At 37.6% G+C, this 20,873-nt stretch overlaps 3 protein-coding genes across 3 annotated transcripts; 2 read left to right on the forward strand and 1 right to left on the reverse strand.

Annotated features, from left to right (window-relative positions):
* Positions 1-88: 88 nt before the first annotated feature.
* CBG18416 lies at positions 89-20,688 on the forward strand (the record flags this gene model as incomplete). The annotated part of the gene is made up of 5 exons (XM_002646726.1): positions 89-624; positions 1,218-1,593; positions 2,225-2,465; positions 2,511-2,635; positions 20,539-20,688. Coding segments are annotated over 5 exons (1,428 nt in total), but the record flags the coding sequence as incomplete, so codon positions are not given.
* CBG18417 lies at positions 5,117-10,493 on the reverse strand (the record flags this gene model as incomplete). Its single annotated transcript, XM_045241754.1, has 10 exons — positions 5,117-5,173; positions 5,705-5,844; positions 5,896-5,996; positions 6,945-7,053; positions 8,137-8,236; positions 8,286-8,425; positions 9,259-9,396; positions 9,450-9,568; positions 9,628-9,972; positions 10,438-10,493. 10 exons carry the CDS (start codon positions 10,491-10,493, stop codon positions 5,117-5,119), a joined length of 1,305 nt encoding a protein of 434 aa, XP_045096480.1.
* CBG18418 lies at positions 17,325-18,649 on the forward strand (the record flags this gene model as incomplete). The annotated part of the gene is made up of 2 exons (XM_002646728.1): positions 17,325-17,746; positions 18,253-18,649. Coding segments are annotated over 2 exons (819 nt in total), but the record flags the coding sequence as incomplete, so codon positions are not given.
* Positions 20,689-20,873: the final 185 nt, after the last annotated feature.

Genomic DNA, 20,873 nt, shown 5'->3' on the forward strand with positions numbered 1-20,873 from the left:
TTCGAATTTTCAGATGTTAGAACCCGAAAAATGGGTGGGGAAGTACTTTTTATTAAGAAAATCTGCTAATTTGAGCTATTTTCAGATCGAATTCCTGTTAAGTGCATTAGGAATGTCTGTAGGACTCGGAAACATTTGGCGTTTTCCAACGAGAGCTTATGAGAATGGCGGATCCGTATTCCTCATCCCCTATATCATTTGTGCCATCCTTTTCGGCCTTCCCGGGGTTTATTTGGAGTTCGCTTTGGGTCAATATCAGGGAAAATCCCCACCATTTGTCTACAGTAGGATAATGCCGATTCTCGAAGGTTTCGGTTGGGTCGCGGCGATTTTAATCACCACTGTCAGTATTTATTTAATGCTGGTGATTGCTTGGATCAGTGTTTATATGTTTAATGTAATAATTGGAAATTCGTCGTCTTGGGGAAAATGTGATAATGCTTGGAATGATGTAGCCACTTGTTTCAATATTCCGGCTCAAGAATCCTGTAAACATGGACACCAACGAAATTGGAATAGTACTGATATGGAGCCGAAGAAGTTTGTGTATATGAATGGATCGTGTCATGACGCTCAAGATTATGCAAATGTAACGCTGGTGAGCGCGTCGGAACAGTATTTTACGTAAGTTAAAACTTTTAGGAGGGAAAACAGGGCTTAGAACTCCATTTTAGGCGCGAACTAACTTTTGAATTAAACTTTTAGGTCTTTGTAAACCTATATAGTACTTTTTAGATTAAAAATTCAGTGAAATTGACAACTTTTCGCTCCTTCAAACACGTTTGACGTTCATTTAGGGCTTCTTACACCCAAAAAAATCGAACTTTACACCCTAAAAAACCTATTTGCCCACTCAGGACTCGAACTTTTGGCTTTCTGCTCCAAAGTCTGACCTCTTACCCACTGCGCCATCTGGGCGGAGGCGCTCGGTGGCGCCGCTGGCTGTTATGAACCCGCGCTTCGGCGGCAATGATGGCAGGCGCGGTTATAAGGGCACACGCTGGACGCCGCTCGCCTCGCATACTTGGCGCAGTGGGTAAGAGGTTTGACTTTGGAGCAGAGGGGTCAAAAGTTCGAATCCTTCAGGGGTATATAGGGTTTTTAAGGCTTTTGAGTCAAATTTTTGGTCTTCAAATGCTGAAAATCGTGATGGAAAGCACTTTTTGAATTAAAAATGTGGTCAAAACCGAGATTTTTTGGGAATTTTTGAATTCCAGAAACTTCATAATCCGTCCCTCCAAAGGCCTTCTCGATGTCAACACTCTGAATTGGCCGATTTTCGTCGCGATGGCTATCGGATGGATGATTACCGTACTCTGTATCACGAAAGGAATGAAATTCGTGGGAAAACTGGCATATGTTACAGTAATCCTACCGTACTTTATAATGTTCGTACTGTTTGTAAGAGGTGTCACCTTGGATGGAGCATCTCACGGGCTCAAATTCTTCCTGCTCGCTTCGGATTTCAGCTCGCTGTTGAGATATGAAACGTGGACCGCCGCACTCACCCAGTTGTGTTTTTCACTGTCCATCGGATTTGGCGGATTGATGAATATCGCGTCGTATAATAATCGGAAGCATAATTGTTATAGGGTGAGTAGATTCTTGGGATCGAAAGCTCAAAAAGCCAGTCAGAACTGAATTTCTAGAATCTAAAACTGTCAAATTCAAGTTCTACACTATCCCGAACCTTATACACACCGAGAGCGGTTCGAAAAAAGCTGATTTTCTACAATTTTCAATTCAAAAAGTACTTTTCGAGCCAGTTTTCGACCTGAAACAATAAAAAATATGGATTCTACGCCTAAAAAAATCTATATACCCACTCAGGAATCGAACTTTTGACCCTTCTGCTCCAACGCCAAACCTCTTACCCACTGCGCTATTCCGGCACAGGCGCTCGGCGGCGCCGCTGGCTGCTTGCCCACCGCAAAGCGCGCGCTTCTAGGGACAAAAAGTGGCCGCTGCTTGGCCTCGCACAGTTGGCGCAGTGGGTAAGAGGTTTGACTTTGGAGCAGAGGGGTCAAAAGTTCGAATCCTGAAGGGGTTTATAGGTTTTTTAAGGCGTAAAACTCGAATTTTTGGGTGTGAGAACCTGAAAAACGCGAAGGAAATCCTTTTTTGAGATTTTTTGAAGAATTTTGAGATTGTTTGAGCCTGCACTAGGTTTTTTGGGGCGTAGAACTCATTTCCAGCCTCTCTTCAAGCCTAAAACAATTTCCAGGACGCCATATTCGTCATCATTGGCGATACCACGATGTCGTTGATCGGCGGAGCCGCTGTGTTTTCGACCCTAGGATTTTTGGCCAAACAACGGGGCGTTCCGATTTCAGAAGTTTTAGAATCCGGTGCCACGTTGGCATTTGTAGCGTATCCAGATGCGATGAATCAGATGCCAATACCGTACCTCTGGAATTTTCTATTTTTTGTAATGTTGTGGCTCTTAGGATTTAGTTCCGTGTTTGGTAAGTGTGCTCTATTGAGAAACTTATTGAAAAAATTAAATTTAGTGATGGTTGAAGAAATATGCTCGTGCCTCTATGATCGATTTCCGAGACTTCGAGAAAGGAAATTCCTGGTGGTTACTGTAGTTTGTAGTGTACTTTTCTGTATTGGATTGATTTTTACTACAGATGTGAGTTTTTGGGAATCCTGAAATTTGACAAAAATAGAAATCTAAAAATCTGAAAAACTAAAAATCTGGAAATTTTAAATTTGCAAATTCAGAAAATTCTGAGAAAAATCTGAAGTTCAGAAACTCCAAAATTCCGAGAAACTGAAAATCTGTAATACAAAAATGAAATTCGTAGAAACTGATACCTCTGAAAATCTGAAAATCTGAAAATCTGAAAATCGGAATTCCAGAAAATCTGAAAATCGGGAATTCCAGAAAATCTGAAAATCGGGAATTCCAGAAAATCAGAAATTCAGAAATTCAGAAATTCAGAAATTCAGAAATTCAGATATTCAGAAGTTCAGAAATTCAGAAGTTCAGAAATTCAGAAGTTCAGAAATTCAGAAATTCAGAAATTCAGAAATTCAGAAATTCAGAAAATCGGAATATCAGAAATTCAGAAATTCAGAAAATCGGAATATCAGAAATTCAGAAATTCAGAAATTCAGAAATTCAGAAATTCAGAAATTCAGAAATTCAGAAATTCAGAAATTCAGAAATTCAGAAATTCAGAAAATCAGAATTTCAGAAATTCAGAAATTCAGAAAATCGGAATATCAGAAATTCAGAAATTCAGAAATTCAGAAACTTTACAGTTCCAGAAAATCCGAAAAAAAAAACTAAAATCTGAAATTTCCAGAATATCTAAATCTCTGGAAATCTAGAATTCTGAATGACTGAAAACCTCTAATTTTCAGAAAACCCCGAAATTCAAAAAAAATCTGAAATTTCTGAAATTTTCCAGGCCGGAATCTATTGGTTTTCCCTATTCGACGAGTACGGCTCAGGATTTGGTGCTGTAATTTCAGCCACATCAATGTGCATCATTGTTGGCCATCTCTACGGAATGGGCAATTTCAAAATCGATTTAAAATCAATGATGGGCTCGAAAAGGGGATGTTGCTCCAGATTTTTCGGCCACAATAGCCCATATTTTCGTGTGAATTGGAGATTTTTGAGTCCGGTTTTTGGGCTGTTTTTGGTTTTTTTAACAGGCTGGAGGCATTATCCATACATGAATAAACCCGATGTTTATCCACCGATTTTTGATGTAAGTGGCCTAGAAAATTCTAGGTCATCTTGAAAAAGTTAGACCATATTGAGAAGCCAGAGCCATCTTGAGAAAACTAGGTCATTTGGATAAATCTAAGGCATATTGAGAAATCTAGGCCATCTTCTGTGTTCTAGGTCACTTAGCATGGCGGCCTAACTTTTGCAATTTGAGTTTTCTAGGCCACCATGTTAAAATGACCTAGAAATGGCCTAACATGCCCCTGGTGTGTATTCTAGGTCATTTCAACTTGATGGCCTAACTTTTGCAAGTTGAGTTTTCTAGGCCACCACGTTATAACGAAATGGGACACACAACAGACTATAGGCCACTCTGAGGAACCTAGGCCATTTGGGGAAACCTAGGCCATCTTGAGAATCCTAGGCCACCGTTTATTCTTCCAGATCCTCGGCTGGACCCTAGCAATCTCTCCATTCAGTATGGTCCCGATTTGTGCATTTCTGGCATATCGAAATTTTCAAAAACTGGAAATTGTGAGTTTTTTGGAGTTTTTTTGGAATTTTGATTTTTCAAAATTTCAGACTAAATTCAAAATTTTCAGCACCTCCGCGGCCTATTCATGGTCCAAAAATCGCATCCATCATTTTCTCGAATCTTCGATGAATGGTCCCCGGAAAAACAGGAAATTGGACGACAATTAGTGGATTTTGAACCGAAAAGTGCCGAAAGTATTACTGTAGAATGTGAGATGAGCAATACGACGACTCGAACGGATAGTGTATAGACATTGGAAAAAAGGAAGACATATTTCAAAAAAATTCGTGATCTGCAATTTTTGACCAGAAAAATTTTCAACGGAATAAACGGTTTTACTAATGATCTGTCTTTTTTTTTTGAAAAAGTTAGGCCACCTTGGGAAAGTTAGGCCATCTGGAGAAATCTAGGCCACCTTGAGGAAACTAGAGCATCTTGAGAAACCTAGGCCATTTTGAGAAACCTAGGCCATCTGGGAAAATTCTAGGCCATTTTGAGAAAACTAGGCCATGCTGAGAAACTTAGGCCATATTTAGAAAACTAGGCCATCTGGGAAAATTCTATGCCATTTTGAGAAAACTAGGCCATGCTGAGAAAGTTAGGCCATATTGAGAAAACTAGGCCATCTGGGAAAATTCTAGGCCATTTTGAGGAACCTAGGCCATCTTGAGAAACCTAAGCCATATTAAGAAAACTAGGATATCTGGAGAAACCTGGGCTATACTGAGGAACCTAGGCAACGTTGCAAAAGTTAGGCCATCTGGAGAAACCTAGGCCATAAAGAAAAAAAAAGAGAGATCTAGGCCAAAAATATTTATGTTAAACAAATTTTCGAAACCCGAAGAGAAATAATAAAATTAGAATGTAAAATTTCCATTTTCAGAAGAAAATCGTTTTCAATGAATTTCAGCGAACCACTCGGCCATCTGACGGTCACAATCGTCGTCGGTAATCTGGAAAAAAATTTTCTCGAAGGTTTTTTGATTTTCGAATTTTTCAGATTTTCAGCTTCAGTTTCCAGCAGAACCAGCATTCTAGCTTATCTGAGAGCCGAGATACAGGCGTTTAAATTTTAGAGGAAACGCAGACGGTTAGAGTGTCTCGTCGTCTGCGTCTCTAGCCTTCGAAACTTCAAATGACTGTAACTCGGCTCTAAAATGAGCTAGAAAGATGTAAATTGGATAGAAATAAAGGAAAATGTCTGTTTATTTTCATTGTCGAGAAATGGAAATTTGAGAAAATTTTCCAATTCAACTCTTTTTAGCACCTGGAATAGTATGAAAAATGATGAAAACTGGTCCCAAAACCAATTTTCTAGCTCTTCTAGAACTCGAGATACAGGCGTTTAAAGTTTAGAAGAGACGCAGACAGTTAGAGTGTCTCGTCGTCTGCGCCTCTCGCTTCTATAACTTCAAATGGCTCTATCTCAGCTCAAAATGCACTTAGAATCATGATTTTTACACTGTTTTCACCTAAAAACCAACCTGTGTATGAATATTTGGATAGACCAAAAAATAAAAAAGGCAAAAAATGACGAATCCAAAGAAGAACGTCATCTGTGTGATCCAATGGAAGCGATGCATGAAAGTCGGTGAGAATTCAAACCACGATGATGATTGGGATACTGTAACTTAGTTCAATTTTCAAAATTTCTGAAATTTTGAAATTCGGCTACCATTTCCATTGTCCTTGGCGCGATTCTGACGGCATACTGGAGTCGTTGTGCCATTGGTGTCGATTGGGATTTGAGTGAACGTGTCGGGGGACATGGAGACCCTAAAGATTTCAAGATTTTCTGAGAATTAACTAAAAATTACATATTTTTCAGAAAGTTTCAAGTTTCTAGCTCATCTCAGAGCTGAGATACAGCGCCTCAAAGTTTAGAAGAGACGCAGACAGTTAGAGTGTCTCGTTGTCTGCGTCTCTCCTAGACTTCAAATAGCTGTATCTCGGGTTCTAAAAATGCTAGAAGATTTGTTTTTTTACAGAAAACTTTGAAATGTTAAGCTCGTTGTCTGTGTCTCTAGTGTCTCGTTGTCTGTGTCTCTAGCATCCGAAACTTCAAAGCGCTATATCTCGGCTCCCAGATGAGCTAGAAGGTTTGTTCTTTTACAGAAGAGCTTAACACTTTTAGTTTTATCAAATTATGTGCATTTTTGAAATTTTTGTGAATTTTTTTTTTGAAAATTGACAAATTCAAATTTCCTATTTTCACAAGATATGCTTATTTTTACATAATTCTGTCCAACTTTCATCTTTCTAGGCAACCTAGAACTCGAGATACAGCCATTTGGAGTTTTGAAGAGACGCAGACAGTTAGAGTGTCTCGTTGTCTGCGTCTCTCACCTCTTAAAATTTAAATAGCCATATCTCGGTTTCCAGTAGGTCTAGAAGATTCATTTTTTTACAGGGATTTCTAAAACTTTTAGTTTTATCTAATAATATGCATTTTCGAAATTTTTTGAAAAAATTAAAAAATTAAAAATTTTCAAAATTCTTGGAAAACACAGAACCGGTTTGTTTTCACTAATAATTCTGTCCAATTTTCATCTTCCTAGCTCTTCTAGAACCCGAGATACAACGCCTCAAAGTTTAGAAGAGACGCAGACAGTTAGAGTGTCTCGTTGTCTGCGTCACCCACCTCCTATACTACAAAGCGCTGTATTTCGGCTCCCAGAAGAGCTAGAAGCTTCAAATTTTCACAATTACTCACTTTTTAACCGCAGGATTCTCATAAGTGAATCCGCCTGTAGATCCATTGACCTCCGGGGATGAGATTCCATTGACCAATCGAAGCATAGGTAGCATGCCAGCGGCAACGATCGATGTGTCTCTGGAAAATTCGAATTTTCAGGAATTTTAATTTTTCAAGTTGTGCGATAGATAGAGAATAGAAGAAGGCATTCCGAGAAATAAATCATGCAAAATTTTCAAAAATCTCCAGAGTGCTCCTCACATTGTTTGGCTGGAAGGTCCATCTGAAGTCTTGACGACGTCTTCAGAAGTTGATGACGTGGCATTTTCCAAATTCTCCATTTCGAAGGCATCCAGACGGGTCAGCGTGCATTCGGTACCCACTTGAGACAGTTTGTACAGGGAATTGTTAGTTCGGAAAACAGAAAAATCGATTTTTAAGAAAATCGATAATTGATTAGGAGGATGAAAAATCAATAATTGGGTTAGGAATAAATGGATTGGGTTAGAGCAAGAACAAGGGTTAGAAACTTAAGGACTTTTGAAATTATTAAAATTTTGGATTTTCCGATTTCCATATTTTCAGATTTCCATATTTTCAGATTTTCAGATTTTCAGATTTTCAGATTTTCAGATTTTCAGATTTTCAGATTTTCAGATTTTCAGATTTTCAGATTTTCAGATTTTCAGATTTTCAGATTTTCAGATTTACAGACTTTCAGACATTCAGATTTCTGAATTTCTGAATTTCTGAATTTCTGAATTTCTGAATTTCTGAATTTCTGAATTTCTGAATTTCTGAATTTCTGAATTTCTGAATTTCTGAATTTCTGAATTTCTGAATTTCTGAATTTCTGAATTTCTGAATTTCTGAATTTCTGAATTTCTGAATTTCTGAATTTCTGAATTTCTGAATTTCTGAATTTCTGAATTTCTGAATTTCTGAATTTCTGAATTTCTGAATTTCTGAATTTCTGAATTTCTGAATTTCTGAATTTCTGAATTTCTGAATTTCTGAATTTCTGAATTTCTGAATTTCTGAATTTCTGAATTTCTGAATTTCTGAATTTCTGAATTTCTGAATTTCTGAATTTCTCACCTCGTTATCAATAATCTCTGTCTCATATACTTCACAGCTGCCAGTTTGATCAGTGAGAGGAACACAATACAAAAACAGACACCTGAAAAATCGATTATCGATTTTTTCAAAATTCTGATCTACCTAGATACACATCCATTGCTTTGATATAACTAACACGGGGCATCACTTCATTGTACGAAAACAATAAAAATGTGATAGTGAGGATAATAGAGATCATGTCCTGAAATTTTTTTTTTAATTTGGGAGAAAAGTTTTATCCGAAAAATCACCTGAAACGATGTCTCGTTTTCCATCCACAGCGAAACCCAAGAGGTTATGACAACAGCTGTCGACGGAATGATTAGTTGCAAGAAACAGAAACCGGCGGCTCGATTGAACACAAAACATACGTACAGACGAGAGTAGTCACCTGTAATGTTTGAGACTTTCAAAAAAATTAATTTCCTTCAACATCAATTCTTTTGCAAAAAGAATGAGCTTTCTAGCTCATCTGGCAGCCGAGATACAGCGCTTTGAAGTTTAGATGTCTGCGTCTCTCATGTCGTGCGAGAGGCGCAGTGTGTCTCGTCGTCTGCGTCTCTCACCTCCGAAATTTCAATGCGCTGTATCTCAGTTTGTAGATGAGCTAGAAAGCTCAAACTTTTACATAAATACATGAATTCCGAAGGATATTCTTAAAATTAATAGTATTTCTAAAAAATTGAAGTTTTCAAAAAAATATTTTTAGAAAAATCGCTGAAAACTTTGATTTATGAAAAAAAGTGCAAAAAATGAAACAAACTAGTCGAAAAATCATTCTTCTAGCTCTTCTAGAACCCAAGATACAGAGCTTTTAAGTTTTGAAGAGACGCAGACAGTTAGAGTGTCTCGTCGTCTGCGTCTCTTGCCTCCTTAAATTTAAAGAGCTATATCTCGGTTCCTAGAAAATTGATTGTTTTTACCAAAATGACAGATTGAATTTGTATTGTTTGATTTATTAAAAAAACAGAACTTGGGGAAAAATTTAATTTCGAAACTTGAAACTTTGGAATCATGTTTTCACCCTAACCCAAAAAGTGTTAAGGTGACCTTGAGAGTCAGAATGGAAGAAAAATGAACTTCCTAGGCTACCGGGAAGCTGAGATAGAGTGATTTGAAATTTGAAGAGATGCAGACAGTTAGATTGTCTCGTTGTCTGCGTCTCTCACCTTCAAAACTTTGAAGAAGATTCAAATTTCCTGCAACGGTCTAGGTAGTACCTACCAGTAGCATAGCTCTCCACTCGACTTGTCACATAAGCCTCCTTGACCTGGAAATCAGGTAGCCGGATTTTGTGAAGTTTCAGAGATTGGATGACTCCAGATGACCAAAAATATTTGACTTTGTCCGCTGTGTAGCCGTCTGAAATTTTTTGAAACTTTCAGGATTCAATTTCTTGGGATACTGTAGCTTACAACTTTCAAAGCCCATTTTACATAGTTGAGTGTCGAATGGAAACAGGGTCAGGTCCATTCCACATGTCAAAATTAACGATAATCGTCGGCTATACAATATTGATCCGTTATTTCGAAGTCTGGAAATTTTTTTCCAGATTTTCAGCCCAATTTTCGGTCAGCTGTCAAAGATTCCTACCTCAAAAGCGATCGATGCGTTATCGATTGCCTTCTGGGATTTTTCGAAGAAATCGCATTTGGCACAAAAGTGTCCGGATGCCATAGAAAATTCGAGTAGCTCTCATGAAGCGAAATTTCAGTTTTATTCTTAAATTTCTCTCTACTATAGGTTAGCCTTGGGTCTCGCCACGATTCTCGATAAAACATTTCAATGGAATAATCCATGGTGACTTCAGAAACCGATCGAATGTTACTGACAACGATGGAGACGTTCACATGAACGGGTCCATCGAATCCGTCGTCTGGTACCTGACGATGATCGTATTTTATGGAACGAAGGAATTGGAGGAAGTCGTGGGTTTCTCTGAAAATGAATTCTATTGAAAATTTGGGATGTTTTGCAAAAAAACTAGAAGGTTCTAGCTCATCTAATAGCCGAGATACAGCGCTTTGAAGTTTCAATGTCTGCGTCTCTCACGTCGGGCGAGAGACGCAGAGTGTCTCGTTGTCTGCGTCTCTCAAAGACTTGAAATGTCTGTATCTCAGCTTCTAGGGCAGCTAGAAAAGTGATTTTTGCACCGAATTGAAGGAAATGATTTCTACTTTCAGTATTTGAACCGACTTTTTTCTTTCCCAAAAATTTGAAATTCCTAACCTTTTCTGTCCAAATTTCTGGTTCCTAGCTTATCTAGAACCTGAGATGTGGTCATTTAAAATTTTGAGGACCAGAGACGTAGACAACGAGACACTCTAACTGTCTGCGTCTCTTCAAATGGCTGCATCTCGGCGCCGAGACGTCCTAGAAAGTTGATTTTGGAAACTAAACAACACACCCCTGCTCAAAAATCGACGCCTTATCATAAATTGCGTCGTTGTACATCTCATCCTGCAACTCCTCATCTTCCGAGTCATCCGCCGAGTTGGACTTTTTGCGGAGCCGCAACGCGGCTCGCACGCCAGAGCAAATCTGGAAATCCGATGATTTTCGTCAAAAAACCAAGTTACTAGCTGTTCCAGAACTGGAGATACGGCGATTTGAAGTTTCCACTGTCTGCGTCTCTTCAAGATGATAGAGACGCAGAGTGTCTCGTTGTCTTCGTCTCTCAACTTCAAAACTTCAAATGACTATATCTCGGTTTCTAGGAGAGCTAGAAACTTGAAAATTAGATAGAATTGTGTCAAATTTTTAGTAAATTTCATTTCTCACAAAAATTTGCAAAAACACATTTTATTTTCCCCCAAATTCATGAATTTATTACTATTACCGGTTCCCTTGTAAGGTTACATTGAAAATTCCAACAATTTTTGAAAAAACCGAGCCGAGATACAGCGCTTTGAAGTTTAAAAGGCTAGAGACGCAGACAACAGGACACTCTAACTGTCTGCGTCTCTCATAAACTTCGAAGAGCTATATCTCGGGTTCTAGAAACGCTAGAATCCTGATTTTTAGACAAAATTGGAGCTTACAACTTGCATTTTTTGATTTTTTCAAAAATTTAGAATTTTTTAACTTTCCAAAATCAGAAAAAGTTATTTTGAATCTTTGGAATTTAGTTTTGCAAACGTCTCGGAATTTCCGAAATTTTTGAAATTTTTGATCAAAAATACCTATACTGGCTTAAAACTACAAAAACAGTAACTCTCCCGAAATATAAGACAGATCAAAAATTTCAAAAATCTTTAAATAATAAAAAAGTGCAAAAAATGAAACAAACTAGTCAAAAAATCATTCTTCTAGCTTATCTAGAACCCGAGATACAGTCGTTCAAAGTTTGGGATGCGAGAGACGCAGACAACGAGACACTCTAACTGCCTGCGTCTCTCCAAAACTTCAAAGTGCTATATCTCGGGTTCTAAAAACTCCAGAAGCTCGATTTTTTAACAGATTTCTCACATTTAACAATTTCTTCATACCTGTACAGCTTCCATAAAAACCAGAAAAACCAGAACTGTCCTTCTGAAGCTTGCCATGCTTCTGGCGCCTTCTCGTGACGTCATCGGAGGAACTTGAATTCTGCAAACACGAAGTGTAAGAAGTCAACATTGAGAATCCAAAATTCTCCAACGAAGAGGAGTTTTTTCGAACTCAAGTTCTTCTGAATTTTCTGATGATGTGATATATGTAAAACAAGAGGAAAGAGAGAGAGAGAGAGAGAGAGAGAGAGAGAGAGAGAGAGAGAGAGAGAGAGAGAGAGAGAGAGAGGCGCAGAGAAAAAGAGAGAGGGAGTTCTCTTCAAGTGTGTGAAAACGAGAACTCAACTACATGATTTTTTGGTTTATGAGTCCCCGATGGGAAACTTTGTCTTCGGAAGAAGAAGGGGAAATTTGGAATTTCAAAAAAATTCAAAAGGGACATTTTGAATAACATGGGTCCATATAGAAAAGTGTCAGAAATTTCGAGAAAAAAAGCGATACATTTTCGAATTAGAGAGCGAAACAAAAGAGAAGCAGCTGACTTTGAAATGTTTCCTAATTTTCAAAAAAAACCATTCTTCTGAAATTTGGCGAATTCGAATTTTTGATAAGAATTAAATCAATTCTGTGGAAATCGCATCTTTCTAGCTCATTTTAGAGCCGAGATATCTTCATTTAAAGTTTCGGAGGTGAGAGACGCAGACGACGAGATACACTGCGTCTCTAGCCTCCTAGAATTTAAATCGTTTTATCTCGGGTTCTAGGCAAGCTAGAAAGTCGGTTTTTGGACTGATTTGTTCATTATTTTATACTCCATCTGTAAATATTTTAAAGTTTTTTAAATTCAAAATAATTCGAAAATTGCAAAAATTCTGAAATTCTGATATTCTAGAAACTCGAAAATGCTTGACACTTTTACAATGTCTTCTATGCTTTCTCTGCATCTCTTTTCCAAAAAATATGTCATAAATCAAATGGAGTACACCACCACCGCCACCCAAAAAAATGGACATCCGAGTAACAACAAGTATGTATATATTTGGCAAAATGGACCACAAAATTTTTCCAAGAATCTGAACAACGGGAAAAAATTCTACAATTTGCTCCAAGAATCAAGTTCCTGGCACTTCTAGGAGCCGAGATATGACTATTTGAAGTTTTGAAGAGACGCAGACAGCCAGCGTGTCTTGTTGTCCACGCCTCTAGCCTCAGAAACTTTGAATGGGTCAATCTCGGGTTCTAGAAGAGCTAGGAAGATGAAAAAAAAAAAAATAAAAGTTTTGCAATTTTCAAAAAGTTTGAAAAATGCTGATCAATTGATAAAACTAACGAATCCAAAAATTTTGTCGGAAAAATGAACAAAATCGGTGCATGGGGAGCCGAGAAACAGCGCTTTGAGGTTTAGGAGGCGAGAGACGCAGGCAACGAGACACTCTAATTGCCTGCGTCTCTTCGCAAATTCAAAGCGCTGTATCTCAGCTCGCGGATATTCTAGAAAGCTGATTCTTTCTGCAAAACGTAATATTTTTCAAGAAAAATATTTTTAAAAATGCTGAATTTTTAAATTTAGGAAAAAAATATTTTTTTTTTTGAAAATAAAGTAAGTAGTATTCTTGAAATAGTAGAAGGACCTAGACAAAGGATTCTGAAAATAACGGGAAATTATTGAATTCCGGTAATTTGTTATCGAATATATGGGGGGAAAACGGATGTTATGAAAAATAGAGGAGAAGCGAAAAAAAAAAATTGGGTTTTATTCTGGAAAATTCTGAGGTTTTAAACAGAAATTTCCAGAATTTGAGAAGAAAAAGTTGGAATATGAGAGAGAAATTCACCAAAAAAAAAAATGAGAAAATGGAAAAAGGAAGACAACAATTGTCAATCACTTTGATGTTCTCTTTCTTCTGGGTTCTGACTATTTTTTTTTTTTACTTTTTCAGAAATATGGACCAAGAAATGTATAAAATTCATTTTTGAATTTGAACTCTGAAATTTCGGAAAATTCCGAAACTTCTGAAAAATTCAGAATTGCTTCAAATTCTGAAAAAGAAACAGCTGAAAAATTAGCTACAGTAATCCATATCGAAATTTCAAATTAGATGTTATTTTGCAGAAAGTTTCAGCTGCTTCGAAAGTTCTGAAAAGAATTTTAAGAAATTCAGAAATTCCGAAATTCAGAAATTCAGAAAATCAGAAATTCGGAAATTCAGAAATTCAGAAATTCAGAAATTCAGAAATTCAGAAATTCAGAAATTCAGAAATTTTGTATTTTTTCCATGAATTCTTATTTCCAAAAAAATAATATAACATCAAAAAACTCATAATGAGGACCCTCAAAAACCCCACAGAAAAAGAACATTTTCATACATTTTTTTCAGCATCCCACGTCTTCTATTTCGGACCATTTGGGGTCCCAAAGGAATCCCAAAAACCCAAAATTTTCGTTTTTGTTCAACTCATTTTTTTTGGTTTTAAAATTGTCAAAAATCAGGAAAAAAAGCAGAGAATAATCTCTTTTTTCTGTGGTCCGGAAAGTAGAATAATGTTATGACCGAGAAAAATAAGAAAAACCATAAGAGGGCTCTATTTTATGATCTTGCTCTTTTTTTCTGATTTATTTTCGGGGATTTTTTTTTTGGAATTTTCGCTTTTTGAATTTTTTAGGATTTTCAGAAATTCAGATTTTTTGGATCTTCATGATTTCAGAATTTTTTTTTAATTTCTGAATTTCTGAATTTCTGAATTTCTGAATTTCTGAATTTCTGAATTTTTGAATTTCTGAATTTCTGAATTTCTGAATTTCTGAATTTCTGAATTTCTGAATTTCTGAATTTCTGAATTTCTGAATTTCTGAATTGAAAAAGAAAACCCAAAAAAATACAAAAAGCGAGACAACAAATACAATTTAGGGATTCCAGAGGAAGACAAAGTCATCATTTTCTGAAGACGACGTCTTCTGACATTTCATTTCCAAATTGTTTGCTTCCTCTTTTTCCCTATTTTTCCTATACTTCTTGGGTTTTAGGAAACAAGAAAAACGAAGAAAATGGAAAAGAAGATTTCAATTTTAATCAAGAATTGAAAAACGCGAGACTGAAAAAAGAGTTTCAGTGCAATTTGAGAGAAAACTTTGGAGAAGAGCCTAGAGGCAAGTTTCGTCAGAAAGTTGCCTTCGACCAATGATCAAAAATGGAAGCTTAAAAAATGCAAAGTTCTCAGATTTATTGGAATTGAAGAGTTTTACTCTAAAACAAATATATAGATTTTCCTTTCATTCCAATCTAAAATTATTATTCTAGCTCATCTGGGAGCCGAGATATAGTCATTTGAAGTTTTTGAGGCTAGAGACGCAGACAACGAGACTCTATAACTGTCTGCGTCTCTTCAAAAGTTGAAATGGTTATATCTCGGCTGTAGAAAAGCTAGAAAGCCGGTTTTTGGCTGAAATTGAAGCTGAAAACAAGGAATTTCAAAAAAAGAAACCTGTTTGTTTTTTTTTTGTGGAAAAATTCAAAAATTTTGAAAAAATTTTTTTTCAGAATTTTTCACCATTTCAATTGAAATAAAAAATACGCAAAAATGTCTTCAAATCCACCAAAAATGATTGTTCTAGCCCTTCTAGAAGCCGAGATACAGTGATTTGAAGTTTTTGAGGCTAGAGACGCAGACGACGAGACACTCTAACTGTCTGCGGCTCTTCAAAACTTGAAATGGTTATATCTCGGCTCCTAGAAAAGCTTGAAAGTTGGTTTTTGGCTGAAATTGAAACTGAAACAAGGAATTAAAAAAAATTTTTTTTTTGTAGAAAAACCCAAAAATTTTCAAAAAAATTTTCCAGAATTTTTTACCATTTCAATTGAAACAAAAAATACGCAAAAATTTCTTCAAATCCCACGAAAAATGATCGCTCTAGCTCATCTAGAAGCCGAGATACAGTGATTCGAAGTTTTGGAGAGACGCAGACGACGAGACACACTGCGTCTCTAGCCTTCTATGCTTTATGTGGATTTATCTCGGCTTCTAGAAGTGCTAGAAACAAATTTAAAAATTCTAAAATGTGTAAAACTCTATTTTGCATATTTGGAAAGAAGGAGAATTTCAAAAAAAAAAAATGTTCCCCCCTCACATTGTGGCAAAACTTTTATACGACATGATTTTGCTGTCATCGGATGGGACCACAGCCGGGGCATCTATATGACACGAAACAAAAGTACTTACTCCCACTCATTTCAGGAAAAATGGCGGGACGGAGGGGAAAATCTGAGCAATCGGAATAGAGGGAAGGATGAGCAATAAGAAGGAGGGGAAATGAACAGAAACACATGTATTCAATTGCCATTCGAAATTTTTTATGTCTTTTGTGGGGCAATTTCTGGGATTTGGGAATTGTCGATCGATGAAAAAAAGGATGAAATGGGTTGATAAAAATATCAGAAAATTTTTCGTGTTTTTCAGATTTTTTGAAATTCAGTCTAAAAAATTTCTTTTCAATTTTTAAATTTTGTAATCTCATTGAAAAATGCACAAAAATTCCTTCAAATCCAACCAAAAATGACTCTTCTAGCTCATCTAGCAATCGAGATACAGCGATTTGAAGTTTAGACGCAGACAGTTAGAGAGTCTCGTTGTCTGCGTCTCTCGCCTTCAAAACTTCAAAGCACCATATCTCGGTTTCTAGAAGAGCGAGAGATTCGAAATGAAAACATAATTGAAGTAAAATTCCTCTTTTTTGAGATAATATATAAATCAAAAGAATTTTCAAGATTAAATTAATCTGAAGAAATAGAAAAATTTTGAATTTTTGGAATTTTCTGAACTTCAGTAAAAATTTCCAGCTAGAATATAGCTTATTGCAACAAAAATGACTCTTCTAGCTCATCTAGGAGCCGAGATACATCCAATCAAAGTTTCGGAGAGACGCAGACAGCTAGAGTAGTCTCGGCGTCTGCGTCTCTCGCATCGAAAACTTCAAATCCCTGTATCTCGGTTCCCAGATAAGATAGAAGGCTGAACTAAAAACAGAAATGATAGAAAAGTTGTATATTTTCTGAAAATCGCTCAAAACCTCTAAAAAATGTCTCGTGAACTAGAAAAAAGAGAAAAAAACTTGCTTCGTGGTTCTAGTCTATTATCTACAATACTCAAAAAATCGAATTCTGAACTAGACAATTGTTTTCTTTTAAAATGTCTCAATCTGAAGGTCTAAATAAATAAAAATCGTTTTTCAAGCCAATTTTTTTTCAGGCGATCTTAAAAATACTGATTCTGGGGACACCGAAGATTCGGAATCTCAAAAATCGAATAATGCCAAGGATCCACAGAAGTTTGATAAAGGGGTAGGCTGAATTTCGCCTCGAAAATTTCAAAAAACTGGGTTCCAGTGCGATTTCCGACTTGAAACAATAAAAAATTCGAGTCAACCGCCCAAAAAAAACTATATACCCCAAGAGGATTCGAACTTCTGCTCCTTCTGATCCAAAGTCAGACCTCTTACCCACTGCGCCAGCCGGACGCGGGTGCTTGGCGGCGCTGCTGGCAGTTATAAGCCCGTGGAAGTAATGGTGGCAGCCGGCGTTATAACTGCAATGGTGGCCGGCGCCCCCTCCTACACACTTGGCGCAGTGGGTAAGAGGTCTGACTTTGGAGCAGAAGAGCCACAAGTTCGAATCCTTTGGGGGTATATAGGTTTTCAATAGTGTAAAATTCGAATTTTTCATTGTCTGGAGTCCAGAAACGCATTTTAAGGCTCTTTTTTCGATTCTCAAAACGATTTTTCAGATCGAGTTCCTTCTCAGTTGTATGGGCCTGTCTGTAGGGCTCGGAAACATTTGGCGTTTTCCAACGAGAGCTTATGAGAATGGTGGATCAGCATTTCTTATCCCTTATATCACTTGTGCCATCCTTTTTGGACTTCCATGTGTTTATTTGGAATTCGCTTTGGGTCAATTTCACGGACGGTCCCCTCCATTTGTCTACAGAAGGATGATGCCGATTCTAGAAGGTTTCGGATGGGGCGGAGCTTCGATTGCAGCAATTGTCAGTATTTATTTTATGTTGCTAATTGCTTGGATCAGTGTTTATTTCTTTAATGTCATCATTGGAAATTCTGGAAAATGGGGACAATGTGATAATCCGTGGAATGATCCAGCCACTTGCTTCAATATTCCGGCCCAAGAAATGTGCAGAAAGGGGTTCAATCATTCCAGAATGATCTATATGAATGGGTCTTGTCACGATTTCAAGGACTATGAAAATGTCACTCTCGTTAGCGCCTCAGAACAGTACTTTACGTGAGTTAAAAGTCGAAAATTGACTGATTTTTGTTCAAGAAACTGCTTTCCCGAGCGATTCTGACCTTCTAAGAATGAAAATTCTGAATTCTACGCTATCAAAAACCTATATACCCGGTCAGGATTCGAACTTTTGCACCTTCTGCTCCAAAGTCTGGCCTCTTATCCATTGCGCCAAGTGTGTAGGAGCGGGCATCGGCCACCAGTGCCATTAAAACCGCGCGCCGGCTGCCACCATCATTGCCACGGGCTTTTAACAGCCAGCAGCGTCGCCAAGCGCCCTCGTCCGGCTGGCGCAGTGAGTAAGAGGTCTGACTTTGGTTCAGAAAGGTCAAAAGTTCGAATCCTGAGTGGCTGTATAGGTTTTTGATAGCGTAGAATTCGATTTTTTCATAGTTTCAACTCAAAAATAGCTCTGGAAACCACTTTTTTCGAATCAGATCAGCTAAAAAAACCTTTAGAAACTTCATCGTTCGCCCATCAACCACTCTCACCGATATCAACTCTCTAAACTGGCCGGTATTCATTGCTATGGTTATCGCGTGGATACTTACCGTAATCTGTATCACGAAAGGAATGAAATTCATTGGAAAACTATCCTATGCTACCGTAGTCCTTCCATATGTCATAATTTTGATACTATTCGTTAGAGGAGTCACTTTGGATGGAGCTTCCGACGGGCTCAAATTCTTTTTGGCTCAGACGGATTTCAAAAAGTTGCTGAGATATGAAACATGGTCCGCCGCACTGACCCAATTGTGTTTTTCATTGGGACTTGGATTTGCTGGATTGATGAATATTGCGTCTTATAATGACAGGGGACATAATTGTTATAGGGTAAGGGCAGGTTAGAAAATCTAATGTTTTGCTCCAAAAACTGCTTTAGAAATCGATTTATGACTCAAAACAATGAAAAATTCGAGTCAAAAAGCCATAAAAAACCTATTTACCGACTCAGGATTCGAACTTGTGGCTCTTCTGCTCCAAAGTCAAACATTTTGCCCATTGCGCCAAGTGTGCAGGAGCGGGCGGCGGCCACCATTGCCCTTATAACCGCGCGCCGGCTGCTACCACCACTATCAAGGGCTTATAACAGCCAGCAGCGCGGCAAAGCGCCCGCGTCCGGCTGGCCTAGGGGGTAAGACGTCTGACTTTGGATCAGAAGAAGCAAAAGTTCGAATCCTCTTGGGGTATATAGGTTTTTTAGGGTGTTTGACCCGAACTTTTTATTGTTTCAAGTCAAAAATCGCACTGGAACCCAGTTTTTTGAAGTTTTCGAGGCGAAATTCTTTTTTAAAGTCATTTAAACTCTGTTTCCGGTTCAAACAGCTAATTTTCCCAACCTACCCCTTAATTGATATAGGACATAATTTTTATAGGGTATGTGCAATTTTGAGCTTGAAAATCTAATTTTTTGCTTCAAACGCTGGTTTAGAAATCGATTTTAGACTTGAAACAATAAAAAATTCGAGTCAAAAGCCATAAAATACCTATATACTCCAAGAGGATTCGAACTTTTGCTCCTTCTGATCCAGAGTCAGGCCTCTTACCCACTGGGCCAGCCGGACACGGGCGCTTGGCGGCGCTGCTGGCTGTTACAAGCCCGTGGCAGTGGCGGTGGCCGCCTTGATTGGTGGAGGCGCGGTTTTTTCAACTCTGGGCTTCTTGGCGAAACAACGCGGGGTGCAGGTGTCTGATGTTGTGGCGAGTGGACCCACACTGGCATTTGTAGCATATCCAGATGCAATGAATCAGATGCCGATTCCTTGGTTATGGAGCTTTTTGTTTTTTTTCATGCTGCTACTTTTAGGATTTAGTTCGGAATTGGGTGAGATCATTATTACAAAATTTCAAAACTTTTAAAATTGCAATTTCTCCAATTTTTCCAATTTTGCGATGAAATCGAAAAATACATCGAATTTCCTCTAAATCCTACTAAAAATTTTTGTTCTAGCTCTTCTAGGAGCTGAGATATCGCCAGTTTAAGTTTGAAGAGACGCAGACGGTTAGAGTGCCTCGTCGTCTGCGTCTCGCCTCCTAAACTTCAAATAACTATATCTCGGCTCCCAGATAAGCTAGAGATTCAAATTAAAGACACAATAGAGGGACAACTTGTCTTTTTCATGTCAAAAATTTTAAAAATTCAAAAATTACAGTGATGGTCGAGGAAATGTGCTCATGCCTTTGTGATAAGTACCCGTGGTTCAGACAACGGAAATTTATCGCCGTTGCGAGTGTCAGCGGAGTGTTGTTCTTGATTGGAATTGTTTTGACGACAGATGTGAGTTAAAAAAAAATAATTTCTAAAAATCTGAAATTCAGAAAACCGGAAATTCAGAGTCTGAAAGTCAGAAATTTAAAATTCTGACTTTTTCAAAAAATTCTGAAATTTTGAAATTCTGAAAATCTGAAATTCCGAAACTCAGAAATTCAGAAATTCAGAAATTCAGGGATTCAGGATTTCAGAAATTCAGAAATTCAGAAATTTAGAAATTCTGAAATTCTGAAATTCAGAAATCCTGAAATTCTGAAATCTGGAAAATCTGAAATGTTGAAATTAAGAAATTTTGAAATTCTGAAAATCTGAAATTCTGAAATTCTGAAATTCTGAAATTTTCAAATTTTTAAAGAGTCACAATTTCTGAAAACTCAATTTTTTAAAACTTAAATTTTCAAATCTAAAAATGCTTAATTTTTGAAAAATCTGAAAATCTGGAATTTTCCAGGCCGGAATCTACTGGTTCGAACTATTCGACGAGTACGGTTCAGGATTTGGTGCGATGATTTCAGCCACATCAATGTGTATCATTGTTGGCTACCTCTACGGAATGGGCCGTTTCGAAACGGACCTAAAATCCATGCTAGGCGATGGCCGAGGATGTTGCAAGAGTTTTCTAGGCCACGCGAGTCCGTATTACGGGTGGAATTGGAAATTTTTGAGTCCGATTTTCGGAGTGATTTTGATGTTTTTGACGGGCTGGAGGAGTTATCCATACATGAATAAACCCGATGTTTATCCACCGATTTTTGATGTAAGTGGCCTAGAAAATAATTCTAGGCC

The sequence above is a fragment of the Caenorhabditis briggsae genome (assembly GCF_000004555.2).
Source record: "Caenorhabditis briggsae complete genome, chrII, whole genome shotgun sequence".
NCBI classification, from domain to species: Eukaryota; Metazoa; Nematoda; class Chromadorea; order Rhabditida; family Rhabditidae; genus Caenorhabditis; species Caenorhabditis briggsae.